Genomic DNA, 18565 nt, shown 5'->3' with positions numbered 1-18565 from the left:
AAGATACTCTGTAACACTCTGTTGCGAGAGATATTCTGTAACACTCTGTTGCCCAGAAAATGGCCTCGTCTTCCCGGAGTCTGCTCACCCTCTTTCCCGACCTCAACGAGTCGACAAGAGAGAGAACTGGTGCGGTGGCACTGGAACCTCAACCAAGCGCCCCGGAGTTTGTTCCGTTGAACTTTCCGATGCGGTCTGTGGAGCAAAGAATGGCAGTGCAGTCGGATGTGGAAGCCAATCAGTATACATTGAAGTCATGTGTGGAAACCATGACTGCGGTGACAAACTTGTCGAACCGGCTGCAGAGTAGGGCAAATGAGATGCAGCAGTTAAACTCCCAGCTGGCTCTGCTCCAACGCATGTATAAGGATGCGCGAGCAGAGATAAGTGTGCTAAAGGCAGAAAACAAGGAGCTGAAGCGGAAGGCCACCGTGATGTTCCGATTCGGAGGTCCGCCATATGCTGCAGTGGAGGAGCAGGGAGGAGGCAACGTGCTTGGTGGTCTAGGAAACACGAAGGCAACACCGTTAAGGGCCGGTCAGGACGGAGGCAAGAAGAAGAGACCGGCGGAAGAGGCGAAGAAGTGAGGTTGGTGGGTGGCCGTATTTCAGATCCACTAGTCTTCGCTGCAACAAGAGATGGATTCTGAAACATACAGCGTGCCCTATTCCCTTCACCGTCAACATATATCTTTTGTATTATCTAAACCTTGGGAATCGCAGAGTCGTGGTCGGGATCAGTCACCGGAGCCGTGGCCGGATTAAGGGGGAGATGCGCATCGGCGACCATGAGGAAGTTTGGGAAATCATCAGATGTATGGGTCCCTAGAATCAGCTTGTGTACAGCGAATAATCCATCTGTGAAGACGGGTAGCGGAGGCGATGGAAGCCAATGGACGGTGAGAGATGGCCATTCGAGTGAGTGCGAAACGATCAGATCGTAGAGAAGTGGAGTGTTCTTCTTCCATACCGTGAATGCGGAGAGGGCGAGAAGGCCGAGGAGGATTGACACTTGGAGGAGGAGACGATGGTGGCTCGATGTCGCCATTGATGAACAAATATGTGTGAGGCAGAGAAGAGTTCAGCTATGACTTTCTAGCAGCGGAGTGAAGGTATGTGTAGAAAATAAGCGGACTAGATTGAGGTCCGGCGGGTAGCTAAGGTGAGTTTGCCGCTCGCCGGGGAAGCGAAAATATTAGGTTCTAAACCTGCTCTGATACCATGTTAAAAATGATGTATTATTGATTGATATTGATATCTATTACAATGATTCATGATTCCTATATATAGAAGAGGGTGAGTGTGTAGTAGGTAAGGAGTAGGTGAAGTGGAGGTGGTAGTGGTGTAGTGGGTTAGGTTTAGTGGAGTAGGTTTAAGTGGGTGAAGTAGGTGGAGAGTAGGTGGATTTTAACACAAAGGCTTCGGCCAACTGATGCCACCGTTGTATGCTCCCTTCCGGCAACCTCTCGAACCACTTCAAGCCCAGCTCACCTAAACTTGACGGGAAGATCAGACACATAAGTCCGTCATTTCGCCTATGTCCGGCCATAACCTGTCGGAAGTGGCTCACATGCATGTAAGGATCGGTTTTCCCGTCGTAAAGCGTGAACTTCGGCTGGTGGAAGCCTACCGGAAGCGGTGTTGTTTCTATTTCCTGGGCAAAAGGGGTGGCACTTAGCCTGGCCAAATCTGAATCCACTAGGAGCGGCACTGCTTGGCGGGGTAGAGGCATTCCGACCTCCTCGCTGGCGTGAACCCCGTAGGATAGCCGCTGGAACGCCAGTATCCTCTGAGCTTCACGTCGGCGAGCCCGCTCCGTTAAGACCGCCCGCAAATCCTCTGAATGAGCGGAGTGAGAGTACTTCGACGTCGTCGCCGGACGTGAAGGCCGGTAAGTGCTATCTTGCGCGCCAGACTTCTCTGCATGCACGTCGGAATCACCAACCTGATAACTTCTGGTAATAGAAATGGATGGAGTGCGTCACCGACTCTGACCGCCTGAACGGCGGGATGGGGTGCGCTCACTGTGGCCACCCACTCCAGCTACACCCTTCCCTTTGACATGCCGCTTGAGCTCCTCCATCTCAGCCGCCATTCGCCGGATGACAGCGTCTTGGTCCCTCAACTTGTGTTCCAGACGTCGGGCCTGTGATTCTCTCCGCCGCCGATGACCGTCCGGACTTCGTGAATGACCATAACTTCTCCCGCGCTTATCCCGCGCGTCTCCTGACTGTCCTCCGGTGGGTGTCTCCAAGTCCGCCATTGGATGGATGGCGGGAGGTCCTTCTCTCCGTCGGGTAAACTCCGGGGTTGCTCCGTCTATGGCAGACAACGGAAACTCTTCGTTGTTCGCCATGGTCGGCGGTCAGACGAGCGTGGAAGACAAGGTTTTATCTGCAAGTTTCCCACAGACGGCGCCAATTGTACGGGGAGCAAATATTTCAACAAGCCCGTACTCCTTTCTTCCAAGCTCCGTTTATGTCCGATCACCTTAGGGAGAGCAGATAAAGAGTTTGTGTAGGAGTTCCTTACAAAAGTGTTCGTCCCCCCATATGGGGGGCGCAGACATGCTTATATACCCTTCTGCGTCCCAAACCTACTCCCAATGGTCCCTCGACACGTGGCTCTGCTATCCCATCTGTCAGCACAAATCCTGCTAAGCGTCACCTAATCTCAACTGCCCGCTCACTCTGCTGGGAGCTCGGCAGCCGAGCTGCACCATCTTGTCCGCCAACGGTCGTGCTGTGCTTCATATCCAAGCACTCCACTAGCTAAGCTTAATAAGGACCGGGCTAGGCAACATCTCGACAAAGCCGAGCAAACAGGTACCTCGGCTGACCACGCCTTTCCGGGCGCCGGTCACTTAACTTGACTTGACTGGCTTCGCCTCCGTCAAACATGTAGCTCGGTCCAACCAAGCGTTGCCTTAACCGAGCAACTTCTTCCCAAACTGGGCCACACATCCTCGGCCCAACACTCTGTCCGGCCCAAATCTGTCCGGCACAACTCTGTCCGGCCCAAATCTGTTCAGCCTAACTCTGTATCATTAATCTCCCTCTCATATAACTACTAATTTGTAATAAATTTCACATATTAAATCACTCTCACACTTATTTTTATTTTGATATTTCATTATAGGTTAAAAAATATATATGTATTAACTATAGCGGAGCAGAGCGGAGCGGTTAAATTTTAAAATTTAAACTGCGGTTAGCGGATAGAGTGGTGCGGATCAATGTAGATCGGTGTGGTTTTAGTGAACTGGGCGGTATTTTGCAGAGCCCTAGTAGAAGGGAGGCTCCGCTTCCCGATCCAATCCTTAGTTTGCGAGTTCCTTAGGCAAACTAGGTTGTGCCCTACTCAAGTGTCAACCAATACGTATAAAATAATCAATGGCGTAGCTGCGCTAAACCGCGTGTTAGGTTGAAACCTAGGGCTAGCCGAGATATTCCATCAGTATTCACTTAGAAAAAATAAGGGTGGATTCTGCTGGTACCTTAAGGTGAAAAAGGGCCGAGCAAAATTGATTGACGGCACACCGGACAAAGAGATGACGATTTCCTGTGGGTGTTTGGTAATTATGAATATATCGAGGCACGGATACCAGGCTGGTACACAAATAAGAAAAAAAGGGAGTGCAGGTGGGCAATATAACTCGGTCCAATTTCTTTTATTTTAGAATAACTTGCCGAGCTAACACTCTTTTTGTTTGCAGATCACGGCCATTTGGCGGAGAGCTATTCCTATGCCAACCAAGACACAATTAGAACCACGCTGAAGCATCTGAACCGTGTTTGCCATGAGCTGTTAGGTTATGAACCAACCTATCTATACAACACGCCACGCAAGAGCAAAGTACTGATTTTTTGCGTAAGCCTTCTCCGAAACCAAATCCAAATCTTCCAGAAATCAACTTGGTCCCACTAACAACTAAGGAAGAAATGGCAAAGATAAGAGCTATCAAGTCTATGATCACCGTTGGACCGAGCTCTTTTTCCCAACCGGCCGAAACAAGCGAAGGCCAAACCACCCAGCCAACTGTGCAAGAAATTGGCCCGGTGTTGGCCTTGGCCACTGCACTAGCTTCATCTCGGCTAACTAAAAGGGTGAGGCAGTCTACCACTAAGCAACACATGGTGGATGAGGACTCAATCGAGCTGCTGGTGGCTGAACACAGAGAGCAGATAGAGCAAGTTGTCGCCGAACAGCCTGGCCACATCACTGCCCCCCTAGTGTGGTCACTCGAGCTGAAATACAAAGGCCGAGCTGTGACCACCACTGACTCGGTCTATGTAGACAAGGATAACGTGCTGGGCTTCAACCTGACTAAGAGTCTACTCCTCTCAGCCGACATGAAGAAGCACGAGTAGCTATCTGACTTGAAATCCATCAGATTGGCCTCCAAATCTATAGTATTGGTAAGGGCCATATTTTATTTTGCTGAACTGACTGTCCGGTCCATGAATGAGGCCAAGCTGTGACCACCACTGACTCGGTCTATGTAGACAAGGATAACGTGCTGGGCTTCAACCTGACTAAGGGTCTGCTCCTCTCAGCCGACATGAAGAAGCACGAGTAGCTATCTGACTTGAAAGCCATCAGATTGGCCTCCAAATCTATAGTATTGGTAAGGGCCATATTTTATTTCGCTGAACTGACTGTCCGGTCCATGAATGCTTAGCTTTTCTCCTTTTCAGGCCGTGCAAAAGAACTTCGTTGCTCACGAACGCATGATAGAGCTGAGGAAGAGTCTTCGCAATGCCATTAATGACAACAAGTCGAAGCAGGCCGAGCTGGGAAAGCTGAAGGCTTCACTTGTTGATATCTCAGCCGAGAGAGATTAGTTGGCCGAGCAGTTGAGCAAGGCGGATGAAGCAAAGAAGAAAATTGTGGAGGCCAAGAAGACAAGATATCTAGCCAAGCTGAAAAAGAGAGGGCAGTATAGCCACCTGTCTAGAGAAGGATGATTTGTCAATGGTATTTCTACAATTATGATTCATGGTGATGGGTTTTTTTGCTATCCAATGAATGGCTATAAATGAGCCACATCATTTCGTATAAATTTTTTATATATAAATTTTGTTCGTGTATCATTACTCTTTTGATATATGGGCTAGGGGTCAATGATCTTCACAGTTGTATAGTTGTCGTCATCGAAGAAAATATGCGGCCCTATTTGGTAATTGTTAGAATACTTATTTTTGTTCTTTTGTTCTCTTGTTAATATTTACGTAAGTTGAGGGTACGATGGTCATATTGCTGTGTTAGGGTTTCTATATATATTTGGCTGATGTAAAGTTGAGGGACAATGATTATTCAATATATATAAAATTTCTCTCTTCTTCTTCTTCTTCTTCTTCTTCTTCTTCTTCCTAAATTCCAACCCTAAATTCCATCTTTTTACATTCTAACTTGGTATCAAGGCAATCTACTCTTCATTAGAAAGGTTTCTATAGACTCTAGAGATCGATTGGAGGTGACCGAGATGTGCTGATGTCATCAGCCGTACAATGACGTTAGCATGACATAAGCATTGTACGGACGGGTCCTCCATCCCTAGATTCGAAATATATTCCTTAGATTTATAGTGATTTTTGTGGAATTTTTTGATCATCCCTTATGTGAATTTTCTATTTTCGAATGTTTTTCGTGTTTTTTGGTGTCAATCTACAAATCTAGATTTGGAACTGTTTTTTGTTGAATCTACTTGCTGGAATCCTATCTTTGGGAGCCGAAAATCACTCATTTAGTGTTATTTGCTATTATTTTATTGATTTACTACTGTTGGGTTGATGTTTGATTCGATTTTGGACTCTTTTTGGTACTATACACAGTTGGCAGTGTTATTTTCCAGGCTCTACCTACTGAAACTTACTGTATAGGGGCTGAAAATTATCTAGCAAGGTCTGGTTGATCTTAAAGTGTTGATTTGTGTTGGTGGGCTAGTGTTTTTGGTTGAATTTGAGTCCAAATCTGTTTGGTAGACATAGGTTCTCCACTAATACCTCTGTAATCTTGGATTCTTGTTGATTGAACTAGTTCCAGTGGCTATACTCATGGTCGTAAGTGCTGATTGGTGTGGATAATTCCTATTTGCAAGAATTCTGCTGCATTCATACTCTTGTGTTGAGTATTTTGAGTGATTGATTGTCATGGCTGAAATTGAGACTAAGGCAATGGCTGTGAATAAAGATGATGACATGCCCAAATCTATTACTACCATGAATGGTGCCAATTATTTGGCTTGGGCGCATGTTGTAAAAATTTTCTTTCGTGGTAAATAGAAATCCCGCTTCATTAGCGAACTCTCTCCTACCACTGATGACAAAGCTTATGATGACTGGTGTAGTGAGAATTCCTGTGTTATGGGTTGGATCTGGCATAGCTTGGAACCACAGGTTGCTACTACCGTGAAATTTTGTGATACCTCTAAGAAAATTTGGGACTCCCTTGCTGAATCCTTTTCGAATTAGAGCAATGTCTCTCGGGTCTATGAGCTATATGAGTAGATTTTTGCTATGCGTCAATTTGGCCGGTCCCTTCCCGATTATTATAGTAGTCTCAAGACCTTATGGGATCAGTTATTGCAGCATCGGCCCTTCACTACTGATGTAAACAAATAGAAGCAACATTGGGAGTAGTTTATGATGGCTTCTTTACTCTTTGGCTTAGATCCTAAGTTGCGAGGGTTCAAGGATCAGATTCTTGCCAGTGAGACTACCTTCTGCTGCCAATGCCTATTCTAGGCTGTTATGCTCTTCGTTGGGACAAGCACAATCCACCTCTGGGTCCTCTACTTTATCATCTTCTACGTTGGTTTCTAGTAGCAGTTATCATGGGTCTACTCGTGGGGGTGTTCATGGTTCATCTGGTCCCGGGGCTCTTATTCTAGTTCACGAGGTTCTCATGGAGGTGGTTCTCCTAGTGGTGGCTCACGTGGTGGAGGTAGTAGTAGACTTGGTTCTCGTACACGTGGTGATCGCAAGTGTACTCATTGTGGTTCCCAAGGTCAAACTGAACCTTGGTGTTGGCAGAAGTATGGCAAATCTAATTGTGTCCATCAGGTTATAGATGTTCTATCTTCACAGTCTTCCTTGTTGTCCACTGGCTCTGATGCTTCTCCGGTTAATTCGCATGAAACACTCACTACTCAGATTCGTGAGCTTACTGCTCTTGTCCAGTCTCTCCGGCCTAGTCTACCTTCATCCTCTACTGCTACCATGGCTAGTTCAGGTAATATTGCATGTGTGGCTAAGTCCTCTCAAAATTGGCTCCTAGACTCTGGTGCTAGTTTCCATGTCTCTGGTAATGTCTCTCTTTTTGATACTCTTAGACCTATTGATCATACCATTATACTTGCTGATGGATCTTCTCAACCTATCTGTGGTCAAGGTCCTCTTCATCCCACTTCATCCCTTTCTTTACCTTCTGGTCTTTATGTTCCTAAGTTTCCATTTAATTTGCTTTCTGTTAGCCATTCGACTCAAGCTCTCCACTGTTCGATAACCTTTTCTCCTACTTCATGTGTTTTGCAGGACCTCTAGACCAAGAGGATGATTGGTTCGGGGCATGAAAAGGATGGCTTATACTTTTTGGACGTTGAGACCTCTCCTCATCCTTCATCTACTGTGTTGAGTGCTACTGTCTCTCCTCTTCAGTGGCGTTTTCGCTTGGGTCATCTCTCCTTGGCCAAGCTCAAGTTAGTTGTTCCGGGTTTGAGTCATGTTTCTCAGGTTGAGTGTGAAGCCTGTCAATTTGGGAAGCATCACCGTAGTTCTTTTCCTAGTTGTAGTGTTAGTCGTGTGTTTGAGTCGTTTGCTCTTGTCCATATAGATATTTGGGGTCCTTCTAGAACTCTCACTGTTAATGGTTTCTTTTATTTTGTTATTTTTGTGGATGATTACTCTCGGATGACTTGGTTGTTTTTAATGAAACAAAGATCTGATTTGCAGTCCCCTCATGCTTGGTTTGATCGCTTCAGTGTTGTTGTGCTTGCTTATGGATTTCACCGTTCCATCTTTAATCACTTTGTTTTTGTTCGCCACTCGTTTACTGGAAGGTTTGTTCTTATTGTCTATGTGGATGACATCATCATTTCAGGCAGTGACTCCAATGGTGTTGCTGATTTGAAGCAGTATTTGGGATAACAATTTCACACCAAAGACTTGGGCCATCTTCGGTATTTTTTTGGGATTGAAGTTGTCCGCTCTTCTCAGGGCTTGTTTCTTTCTCAACGGAAGTATGTTCTTGATCTTCTTACTGAGACTGGCCTCTTAGGCACTCGGCCCAATGATACTCCCATGGCGTCTAGTGTCAAGCTTGATGGTGACTGGAGACTTATATCCCGATATTGGTCATTATCGTCGGTTAGCTGAGAAGTTAATATATCTCACTGTCAGTCGTCCAGATATTACCTATGTCATGGGTGTGGTTAGTTAGTTTATGCATGCTTCCCGCCAATCCCATTTTGTGGCTGTGTCGTATCTTGCAATACTTGAAAAGTGCTCCAGGTTGGGGTTTGCTCTATCGCCCATCTTCCTCTTTGTCTGTCACTGGCTTCAGTGATGCTGATTGGGTTGGTAATAAGACTGACCGACGTTCCACCTCGGGCTATTGTACTTTTGTTGGTGGTACTCTTGTTACTTGGCGTAGCAAGAAACAGACTGTTGTTGCTCGTTCTAGTGCCAAGGCTAAGTGTCATGCCATGGCTCATACTGCTTATGAGTTGCTTTGGGTTCAGTCTCTTCAAGATTTTGGCTTCTCTGTTCCCACTCCTATGAGCATGTCTTGTGACAATCAGACTGCTATTTTCATTGCTAATAATCATGTGTTTCATGAACGCACTAAACATATAGAAGTTGATTTCCATTTTATTTGTGATCTCTTACTCCGCAAGCAACTTGTGACTCCTTATGTTCGTTCTGCAGATCAATTGGGTGATATTCTAACCAAGCCTTTGGCTCGGCCTTCGTTTCATTGTTTATTTGTCAAGCTGGGCATATTCGATCTCTATACTCCAGCTTGAGGGGGAGTGTTAGAATGCTTATTTTGTTCTTTTGTTCTCTTGTTAATATTTATGTAAGTTGAGCGTACAATGGTCATATTGCTATATTAGAGTTTCTATATATATTTGACTGATGTAAAGTTGCGGGACAATGATTATTCAATATATATATAATTTCTCTCTTCTTCTTCTTCTTCTTCTTCTTAAATCCCAACCCTAAATTCCATCTTTTTACATTCTAACTGTAATGTTTATGCTTTACATATTCTGTTTATATTTACTAATAAAAAAAAAAAATTGAAAACTATAAAAAAATAAAAACATCATTTGTTGTCTATTTTCATTTTTAAAATTTATAAATAGGTTACAAAATTTACTAAAAGATCATTTGTTTAAAAAAAGAAAAAGAAAAAGAAAAAGAAAGAAAAAAATCATTTCCTCTTCCTTTTCCCACCCTCTGTAACCATCATCCGTCACTTATCATCACCATCCCCGCTGAAAGTGACATTTTCCAAAAACCACCTCCAACCACCACCTCCTACAGTCGCCGCCAACCGACTCCCACTAGTGACAATCACTTTCAGCCACCACCTCTTGATAGACACCACCTTCATGCACCACTTTTGGTGATTTACTCTGGCGGTTAACAACCACCTATAGCCACCATCTTCAACTGTTGATGTAACGCCCCTAAATAATAGACATAAAATAGACATGATGATTTCATTCACTAGACGATCCTACTATGATTAATCAATTCTCTCAGTTTGTATTTCATTCCTAAGAGAGGTATACAAAAGTGTTCACATGCAATACATATTCAATCTCCTAAAAGGTTGAAACCATAGCATGTGTAATAATATAAAAGTAAAAGAAATAATAGCAAAGTAAATGCCCAAGGGCTACAAGTTCTAAGGCTTACTTTTGGTTATACAAAAAGGTTATCAAACCCCTACACATTAAGCCCTTGGCTTGCCATAAGATCACAAAAGGAGAGAGAGAGTCTCTTGCTCTCAAGACGTTCCACACCTTCAACTAGGCGGGATCATTACATCTTTTGCTGCACAAATCCACCAGGGGTGAGCACAAAGCCTAGTAAAGATATCTTAACAAAGTATATATGTTTAAGCAATCTCATATATGTGAATGCAATGCCATGTCATATTCAAATGTAAAAATTTTCCATTTCTTTTGAAACACAAGCAATGTTTCTTTCGAAAAGTTCATTTTCTCCAAGAAATTCAAAAAATGACAATGGGATGGTAAATACTACTCAAGTAATCCCTAGGCTAGTGTCTACAAGTAGGCATAACAAGCACTACCAATCCCCCACTTTACCGGCTCCTAACCGGAAGGCATGTGGTACTTCCTTCGCGCGTGTTTTCCGCCTTTCACTCTGCACACTCAGGCCAACTTGAACAATACCAACTACACTTTCCATCTGGACTTACCACACATATTTATACCAAAACAACAGTTTTCTCGAAACAATGAATTAATTTCCAAGGCCTAACCGTAAATGAACAATATTCAAAACGATGCAAACGAGTGAAATGAAAGGTAACTACATATATGTATTTCATTTGTGCAATATTTTCATGATTGTCAACACTTATTCAAGTGAACTAGTGTTCAATAGTTCCCCAAATCATGACAAAATACAAATCCATGTGACATTTATGCCATTTCGTGTTCACAATCAATATTCATTTCATAGTCTCATTTATACTATTTCAAAATCTTCAACATTTTCCAACAACATTTATTCATTCCATGGATATCTCTACTACACAATCAACACAAGGAGGGTTCTTTCAATTCATGAGAAATTTAACAACAATTTCATGGATATCTCACAAAATCTACTTTGCCCCAAATTTCTTCAAAACTAGTGTTTGATCCAAAAAGGTTTTTCCTTCATTTTTCATGGAATCTCCTAACAAGGTACTCCCAAGAGTTTTACGATTTCATAAAATATTTTTAATTTGAACATTCTCACAAGGAAGCCATTTTCTTTAACATTTTCAAAATCCACACTACAAAACCCAAACCCTACATTCAAATCCAAAAAAAAAAAAAAAAAAGAGGCTAGTCTTGCTAAAATCATATATATAACTCAAAGACTCCCTACCTTAAGATTTGGAATGAAAATGTGAGAAAAGTTCCAAAATCAATGGCGTCGAAAATTGATCTCCACCACACACAATGTTGCTCTTGATAAGCTCTCCAATAATAATGAAGGCACTAGGGTCAAAAACCCAATGGATTTGGTTAGATCAAAGAAATAAATTAGGTGCCTGGAAGGGTTTCTAGAGAGAGGGATGAGAGAAAAGAGGGAAAGTGTAATGTAGAGAGAGTGTTAAAATCCACCTACTCTCCACCTACTTCACCCACTTAAACCTACTCCACTAAACCTAACCCACTACACCACTACCACCTCACCTACTCCACTAAACCTAACCCACTACACCACTACCACCTCACCTACTCCACTAAACCTAACCCACTACACCACTACCACCTCCACTTCACCTACTCCTTACCTACTACACACTCACCCTCTTCTATATATAGGAATCATGAATCATTGTAATAGATATCAATCTATCAATCAAGACATCAATCAATAATACATAAATTCTTACATGGTATCAGAGCAAGGTTAAGAATTTAATATTTTTTCGCTTCACCGGCGGGCGGCAACCTCGCCTTGGCCGCCCGCCGGACCTCAACCTAGTCCGCTAGAATTGTCTACTACATACCTACCTCCTCATCATATCTTCATAACATCTCATTCTCTCTCGGCATCATAGTAGCCGTGATACTGCTCATACTTCTGGACAGCGGAGAGAACATCGTCTTTCTCGATCTTTCCGCCGACGCCGGTGGCGAGATCCAAGGCTCCGGCTTTCGACATCACTCTCCCCAAATAGTCCATAGCAGCTTCTCCACCGGAAAGATACTCCTAACAGCAGCGGAAAAAAGGTGTTTCCCTCAGCCAAACAAGGCTCAATAGCTGTGGTCCTCATCAAAATACGTGTAATTGCTACTCCTGAACTTGGTTTCCCTATCCTTGCTAACAAGCTTCTCAAATGCTTCCGGGCCATGTTCTTCTATGTACTTCTCAGCAGCAGTTAGAATGTCATCTGGCTTACTGAAGATGTCCTTCTTCCTTGGGACATACTAGACGTTAACAGTCTGCTGTGGGTTAAGAAAGAAAGGCCTCAAATAATGCTCATAAACATATGCAGCACCACTGATACTCTTTATGATGGTGGATATTTCAATGCCATTACAACACAGCACCTTGAAATTTATTTTATTTTATTTTCTTATCTCTCTTTCTGACCATTACAACACAGCACCAGCACACTTGTTCCCACCTTTCATCATGGTCTCCACTTTCTTTTTCTTTTTTTATATTTATTTTAATCCATCTTTTTGAAAACAAAATCAATATCACTTTTTTTAATTCCTTAATTTATTTTAATAACATGAGTGGCCTCTCTTTTCCACCATCTCCCTCTTTTTCTACACAATATTTTTGTACCACCGCCCACTCCATGATTTCCATATTAATATTATTATTATTATTATTATTATTATTATTATTATTATTATTATTATTTTCACAAAAAAAAAAAAAAAAAAAATTCATTCCAGTTGATTTTTCTGCCTTACCACACCTACCATTCGAGTTTGCCAAACACACTTATTTTATTCATGTCAGGATCAACCCCGATCATAATTTTACACGAAAAAAAAAAAAAAAAAAAAAAAAAAAAAAAAAAAAAAAAAAAAAAACCACCATAACACACCCAACACCCACAGTGGGATTTTTCTTCTCTACTCTGCTGCAGATCTCTTCTTCTTTCCTCCGTCCTGGGCGGCCCTTGACGGTGCTGCCTCCGTGTTTCCTACGCCGCCGAGCACGTTCACTCCTCCATACTCCTCCACTGCAGCATACGGCGGACCTCCAAATCGGAACATCACAGTGGCCTTCCGCTTCAGCTCCTTATTTTCTGCTTTCAGCACACTTATCTCTGCTCGCGCATCCTTATACATGCGTTGGAGCAGAGCCAGCTGGGAATTTAAATGCTGCACCTCATTTGTCCTACTCTGCAGCCGGTTCGACAAATTTGTGACCGCCGTCATGGTTTCCACGCATGACTTCAGAGTATACTGATTAGCCTCAATATCAGTTTGCACCGCCATTTTTTGCTCCACCGACCGCATCGGAAAGTTCAATGGAGCAAAACCAGAGGTGTTTGGTTGAGGTTCACTGGCCACCGCACCAGTTATTTCTCTTGTGGGCTCGTTCAGTTCTGGAAAGAGCGTGAGCAGGTTCTGGGTAGCTGGACGGGAAGAAGAGGCCATGTTTTTGGGTTGCTAAGTGTTTCAGCGAAATAGCAATTTCAGACTGGTAATGTTCGGAAGGGTTGGTGACAGAATGGCAACAAAGTGTTCCACAGTTTCTCTCTCCGCAGAGGCAGAGTTTTTTCAGCGAAGGGTTGGTTTCAGAGGTTTCAGAATGGTATGCCTCAGCCTCAGCCTTCGTCTTGGTTAAATAGCCGAGGCAGCCACGCGTATCGCGCGCCTCTTGCCGCCCGACAAACTGGCACGCCTTTTCATGGCACATCTTTTGACAAAGTGGACACGCCTTTTGATGGCACGCCTTTTGATGGCACGCCTTTTGACAAAATTGGGCACACCTTTTGAGGGTGCAACTTTTTAAGAGTCCGACAAGACTCTGTAAACTGTCCCGACATTGATTCCGGTTAGTTTTTACAAGTGTCCGACAAGACTCTGTAAACTGTCCCGACATTGATTCCGGTTAGCTCCTTTATGGGTCCGACAAGACTCTGTAAACTGTCCCGACATTGATTCCGGTTAGTTTCTACAAGGGTCCAGCAAGACTCCGTAAACTGTCACCACAACTGTCACCACATTGTCTGCTACAACGGTCCGACATGACTCCATAAACTGTCTTCTACATCGGTCTGACACCGCCATCCAGTGTCCTCTACACCGTTATGACACCACCATACAGTGTCCTCTACATGGTTATGACACCCCCATACAGTGTCCTCTACAACGTTATGACACCACCATCCAGTGTTTTCACCAATGGTCTGACACGACCATACAGTGTCTCTTATCCTCTTTTCTTTTTATGTATTTTCTTGTTTTGTTACTCTCTCCAAACTCAAGTTGGTTAGTTCCTATCCCCCTTGAGTTTGCGGGGGGCTGTTAAAATCCACCTACTCTCCACCTACTTCACCCACTTAAACCTACTCCACTAAACCTAACCCACTACACCACTACCACCTCACCTACTCCACTAAACCTAACCCACTACACCACTACCACCTCACCTACTCCACTAAACCTAACCCACTACACCACTACCACCTCCACTTCACCTACTCCTTACCTACTACACACTCACCCTCTTCTATATATAGGAATCATGAATCATTGTAATAGATATCAATCTATCAATCAAGACATCAATCAATAATACATAAATTCTTACAGAGAGAGAGAGAGAGTGAAGTGAAAAGTGAAAGAAAAGGGTGTAAGGGTCCAACTTTTAAGTGATTGGACAAATTTTTGGAGCAGATTGCGGACAAATCGCTCGAGCGACTAAACCTGCACTCAAGCGAATAATTCAAACTCCCAGAATCTCCCTCCTCCCTGCAAAAGACCGCTTGAGCAACGAAACCTTCGCTCGAGCAAAGAATACAAACTCCTAGGAGTTCAAACTGCAAAACGAGATACTGGAAAGTCGACGTTACTGCTCGAGCGACGAAAGTACTGCTCGAGCGGTCTCAACTCAAAGGTGAGACAAAACAACCCTAAAGCCTTCCCACCATTCCCAGATTCACTCCAAAAATTACAGATTAATACACTCAAATTGCTTTAAAAGGACTCGGAACATCATAGTTGACCACCACTTTCAAGCAACTCCAACCACCTTCCACCGGCAAGCAACTACCTTCATTCACCACCTCTCATCGAAAACCACCTCCAGCCACCACATTTAGTGGCCGTCAACCACCTATGATTAGCACCTTTGGCGGTCAACAACCACCTCCGGCCACCATCTCTGATCATCAATAACCACCTTCGGCCACCCTTCATTTGTTTTCAAAACAAGTTTTTAACATACGTGTATATAAAACATGTTTTTTGTTTTCGTTTCTCACCAAAAACAAACACAAACATGTTAAATGTTTTCTGTATACACTAAAAATAGTAAACCATAAACGTCAGCAAACAACACCTAACATAATGTCCAAACATTTTGTTTTCTATTCCTGATATGGTTTACATCACCTCAACTATCAGCTTTTTGTTGTGGCTGAATAGGTTAGAGAGCTGTTATATGAGAACACAAGGTTCCTTCTCAAATGAGATTATGAACCAGTTTGGTACCAACCACTTTATGGTCGGAGTACGAGGACATGGTATGTAAGTGTGTGCATTTATGCACTTACAATTCCTTGCATGATTGCAAATGTCACAATAGAGAACTTTACATGATAGTCGAGTTAAAAATTAGACACATGAATGATAATCAGTGCCCTCGTGCATCAGTGCATTCCAAATGAAAGATTGTGGAAAAACATTAAGAGGGTTTTTTAGTAAAAATACTTTTACTAGTGTTTTTCCTCAAAATTCAGAGACAAATAGAAGTGGACATGTTAGCAAGTACCCGAGTTGTTAAACTTAGAGTGGAAGCTTGTCCTATTAACAAGTAATATGTAATCATTAGTTGATGACAATATATATATATATATATATATTTTTTGGTGTGTAGCTGAATCATTAAATAAATGTCTACTTTGTTCAAGAAAAAACGAAGTTTAGCAACACAGCATATGCTTTCTTATATATGTTAAATTTGTAGTTGATGATGGTTTGGGTTGATTACAACCATTATTGATGACGATATTGTGAGCTGAATACATGTTTATATAAATGTTTCCTTTGTTCAAGGGAAAAGCAAGTTTTTTTATAGCAATTTTTTAACCAATTGGTAAATTTGCAGTGCTGAAACTCCCATCTGGCCAAAACAAGCCTCTGCCGTATCTACTCACTTTGATTCCGCCACTCATATTGTCGTTGCTTGACCCAGATATATTCTTCAAAGCATTGGATTTTGCCGGAACATATGGAGGTATTCTATAATTGAACTTCACTTACTTCAGAAATCTATCATCCAAAAGGTTGAACGACAGGCCAACTGTACAAGTTGGTGAATTGATTACTGCCTTGCATATGTTGTAATCAGATGCAAAATAGTTTCTTTTAAACCATGTATTATTATTTTTTTAAAATCTCTCTCACTTTGTTTCATCTTCTCTTTGTAGTGCTAGTACTGTTTGGAATTCTTCCTGCTGCAATGGCTTGGTCAGATAGGTACTCAAATTCATCTGAGTCGTCATCGAAACTACCCTTGTTGGTTCCTGGAGGAAAACTCACCCTTTCGCTCGTGATTGGAGGTGCAGGATTTGTCATATTCTCAGAATTGATTGAGAACTTTGCTCGTGCACATTAATCAGAAACGCAAGATATTCTTTTCTTCTTCTTTTTTTAAACATTATTGTTCTTTTAATTTTCCTATTTTAAGCTAAATTAGCGGTTGAATGGAACCTTTGTCACCTCTCCCAGCTTGCAAACTTTTCCTCGTCACCAGAGGTTGTGCAGTCTGATGTGACTACAACGCAATGTATCAATAATCCAATTAGTTTTCAATTGCAAATGCTCGTCTCAAGGTTGAATTTGAACTGGACTAAGTAGTCCGAGCTTACCGAATGTTGTGGCAAACAAAAATGTGAATTGTCTTTACTCACTCATGCTCAATATTGGGTCTTTATAGGTTGACTCAAAAGATGTTGGCAAGTGTGATTAGATATGGATAAATGCAGACTATCTGCTTGTCACAGAATGCCGATTTAGTACTTGGATTGTTCGGTCCATTTCATAGTTTTTTTTTTGGGTAGGTGTCCATTTCATAGTTGAACTAGAGGCAAATCGAGCTCTTTTCAATTTATATGAAAACCATATGTTGATTATTTATACGCTTGCAATTATGAAATAAGGTGTTTGAAGCTAATTAAGGCAAGGTAGAGTTCTTGCATATAATCATTGATCAAACATATTTAAGGGCTCTTTATCATTTTCTATGTTGTTTTTTTTTGTTTTCTTTTTTTTTTTTTTTTGGATTCGGAAATTATGTTGACATATTTAGCAATCAATCACGAATTCTATTACCCTATTTGTATTTTAAAAATTAGGGTTATTACAGTCCAATAGTATCAAAAACAAATAAATAAATAAATAAAATTACATATACATGAAAAAGTTTATAATTTTAATTATTAATAAAAAAAATTCATTAATTTGTAATTATTTTTTTGAAACCCCATTGATGTGATATTTTCCTTTAAAAAATTGAGAAAAATGTGTTTATTAAAACATCTTTTACTATATAAAAAATTAGCGAATGTCCGTGCTTGAAAGCACGATATAAATAATGATAGGATTATAATATAATTATAATTTCAATACTATTTAAATTTATTTTTTAATTTGATAAATTCACAAATTTATTATAAAATTTTAGAGTTCTCATCACACTCCTCACGAAAACTCATTTTGCTTATACAATATATAGCTAGGTACACAGATGTATTTGGCATACAAACAATTTTCACGGGCACACATACAAAATGCTTTTGCTTAAATAATTATATGGAAATTGTATGTATGCCCGTGATGACCTAGTGTTTTACGGGCATACATATATTGTATGGAAATATGTGTAAAATATATTGAACAAAAAGGAGAAAATAGAAAAATAAACAAATATAAAGAAAAATAAAAATGAGAGAAAATAAAAAACTAAAATGAAAAGAGGGAGGAAGATGGGATCATGGAAGGATGGGTGAGAAAAGGAAAAAGTAAGAGAGAGAAGCGGGAAAATAGAAAATATACATGTAGAATATTTTTTGAAAAATATATCTCAGCCATTGTTTTATAAATTGAATAAATCTGAGCCGTTCAAATGTCCTAGTAGGACAAATGTGTGTAGGACAAATTCAAAAACTATCCTGCATTATTATATAGATGTTGAAGATTCATATGAGATCTAAATTTATGAAGTCTATCATGTATTGAATATATTTTAAAATAATAATTAATTATTCAAATTCATTTAATTTGTGGACTATAAAATTCATTAATTTAATCTCCACTACACAGAGTAAAATCTGGCTCCTAATTCTGGGATTGCAGATTTTTCCATATAATATGAATAAAAAATAAGTGAACAAAAATGAGAAAATAAAAAAAATAAAAATAAAACAAATAGAGAGAAAAATAAAAATGAGAGAAAATAAAAAAATAAAAATAAAAGAGAGAGGGAGGTAGGATCATGAGATCATAAAAGGATGGGTGAGAAATGAAAAAAGTAAGAGAAAGAAGCGAGAAAATAGAAAACGTACATGTAGGATATTTTTTGAAAAATATATCTCAGCCGTTGTTTTATAAATTG

At 41.2% G+C, this 18565-nt stretch overlaps 1 protein-coding gene across 6 annotated transcripts in view; it reads left to right on the top strand.

Moving 5' to 3' along the window:
* The window catches only part of LOC145807715 (uncharacterized), a 46309-nt gene extending 29448 nt beyond the window's left edge, over positions 1–16861 (top strand). For 5 of the 6 annotated variants that reach the window (XM_082906397.1, XM_082906398.1, XM_082906401.1 and 2 more), the window contains 2 exons: positions 16058–16186; positions 16380–16861. In XM_082906397.1, coding sequence (XP_082762523.1) covers positions 16058–16186; positions 16380–16567 — 317 coding nt within the window. In that variant the 3' untranslated portion in view covers positions 16568–16861. Of the gene's footprint in view, positions 1–8926; positions 9078–16057; positions 16187–16379 lie in introns of those variants that run through there. The other variant, XR_014351015.1, reaches the window with a different exon arrangement.
* The last annotated feature ends 1704 nt before the right edge of the window (positions 16862–18565 follow it).

This window comes from Camellia sinensis, chromosome 14 (assembly GCF_055761805.1).
Source record: "Camellia sinensis isolate YWXY chromosome 14, ASM5576180v1, whole genome shotgun sequence".
NCBI classification, from domain to species: Eukaryota; Viridiplantae; Streptophyta; class Magnoliopsida; order Ericales; family Theaceae; genus Camellia; species Camellia sinensis.
Note: the sequence above shows the minus strand (reverse complement) of the source record. Positions and strands in the feature narration are given on the sequence as shown.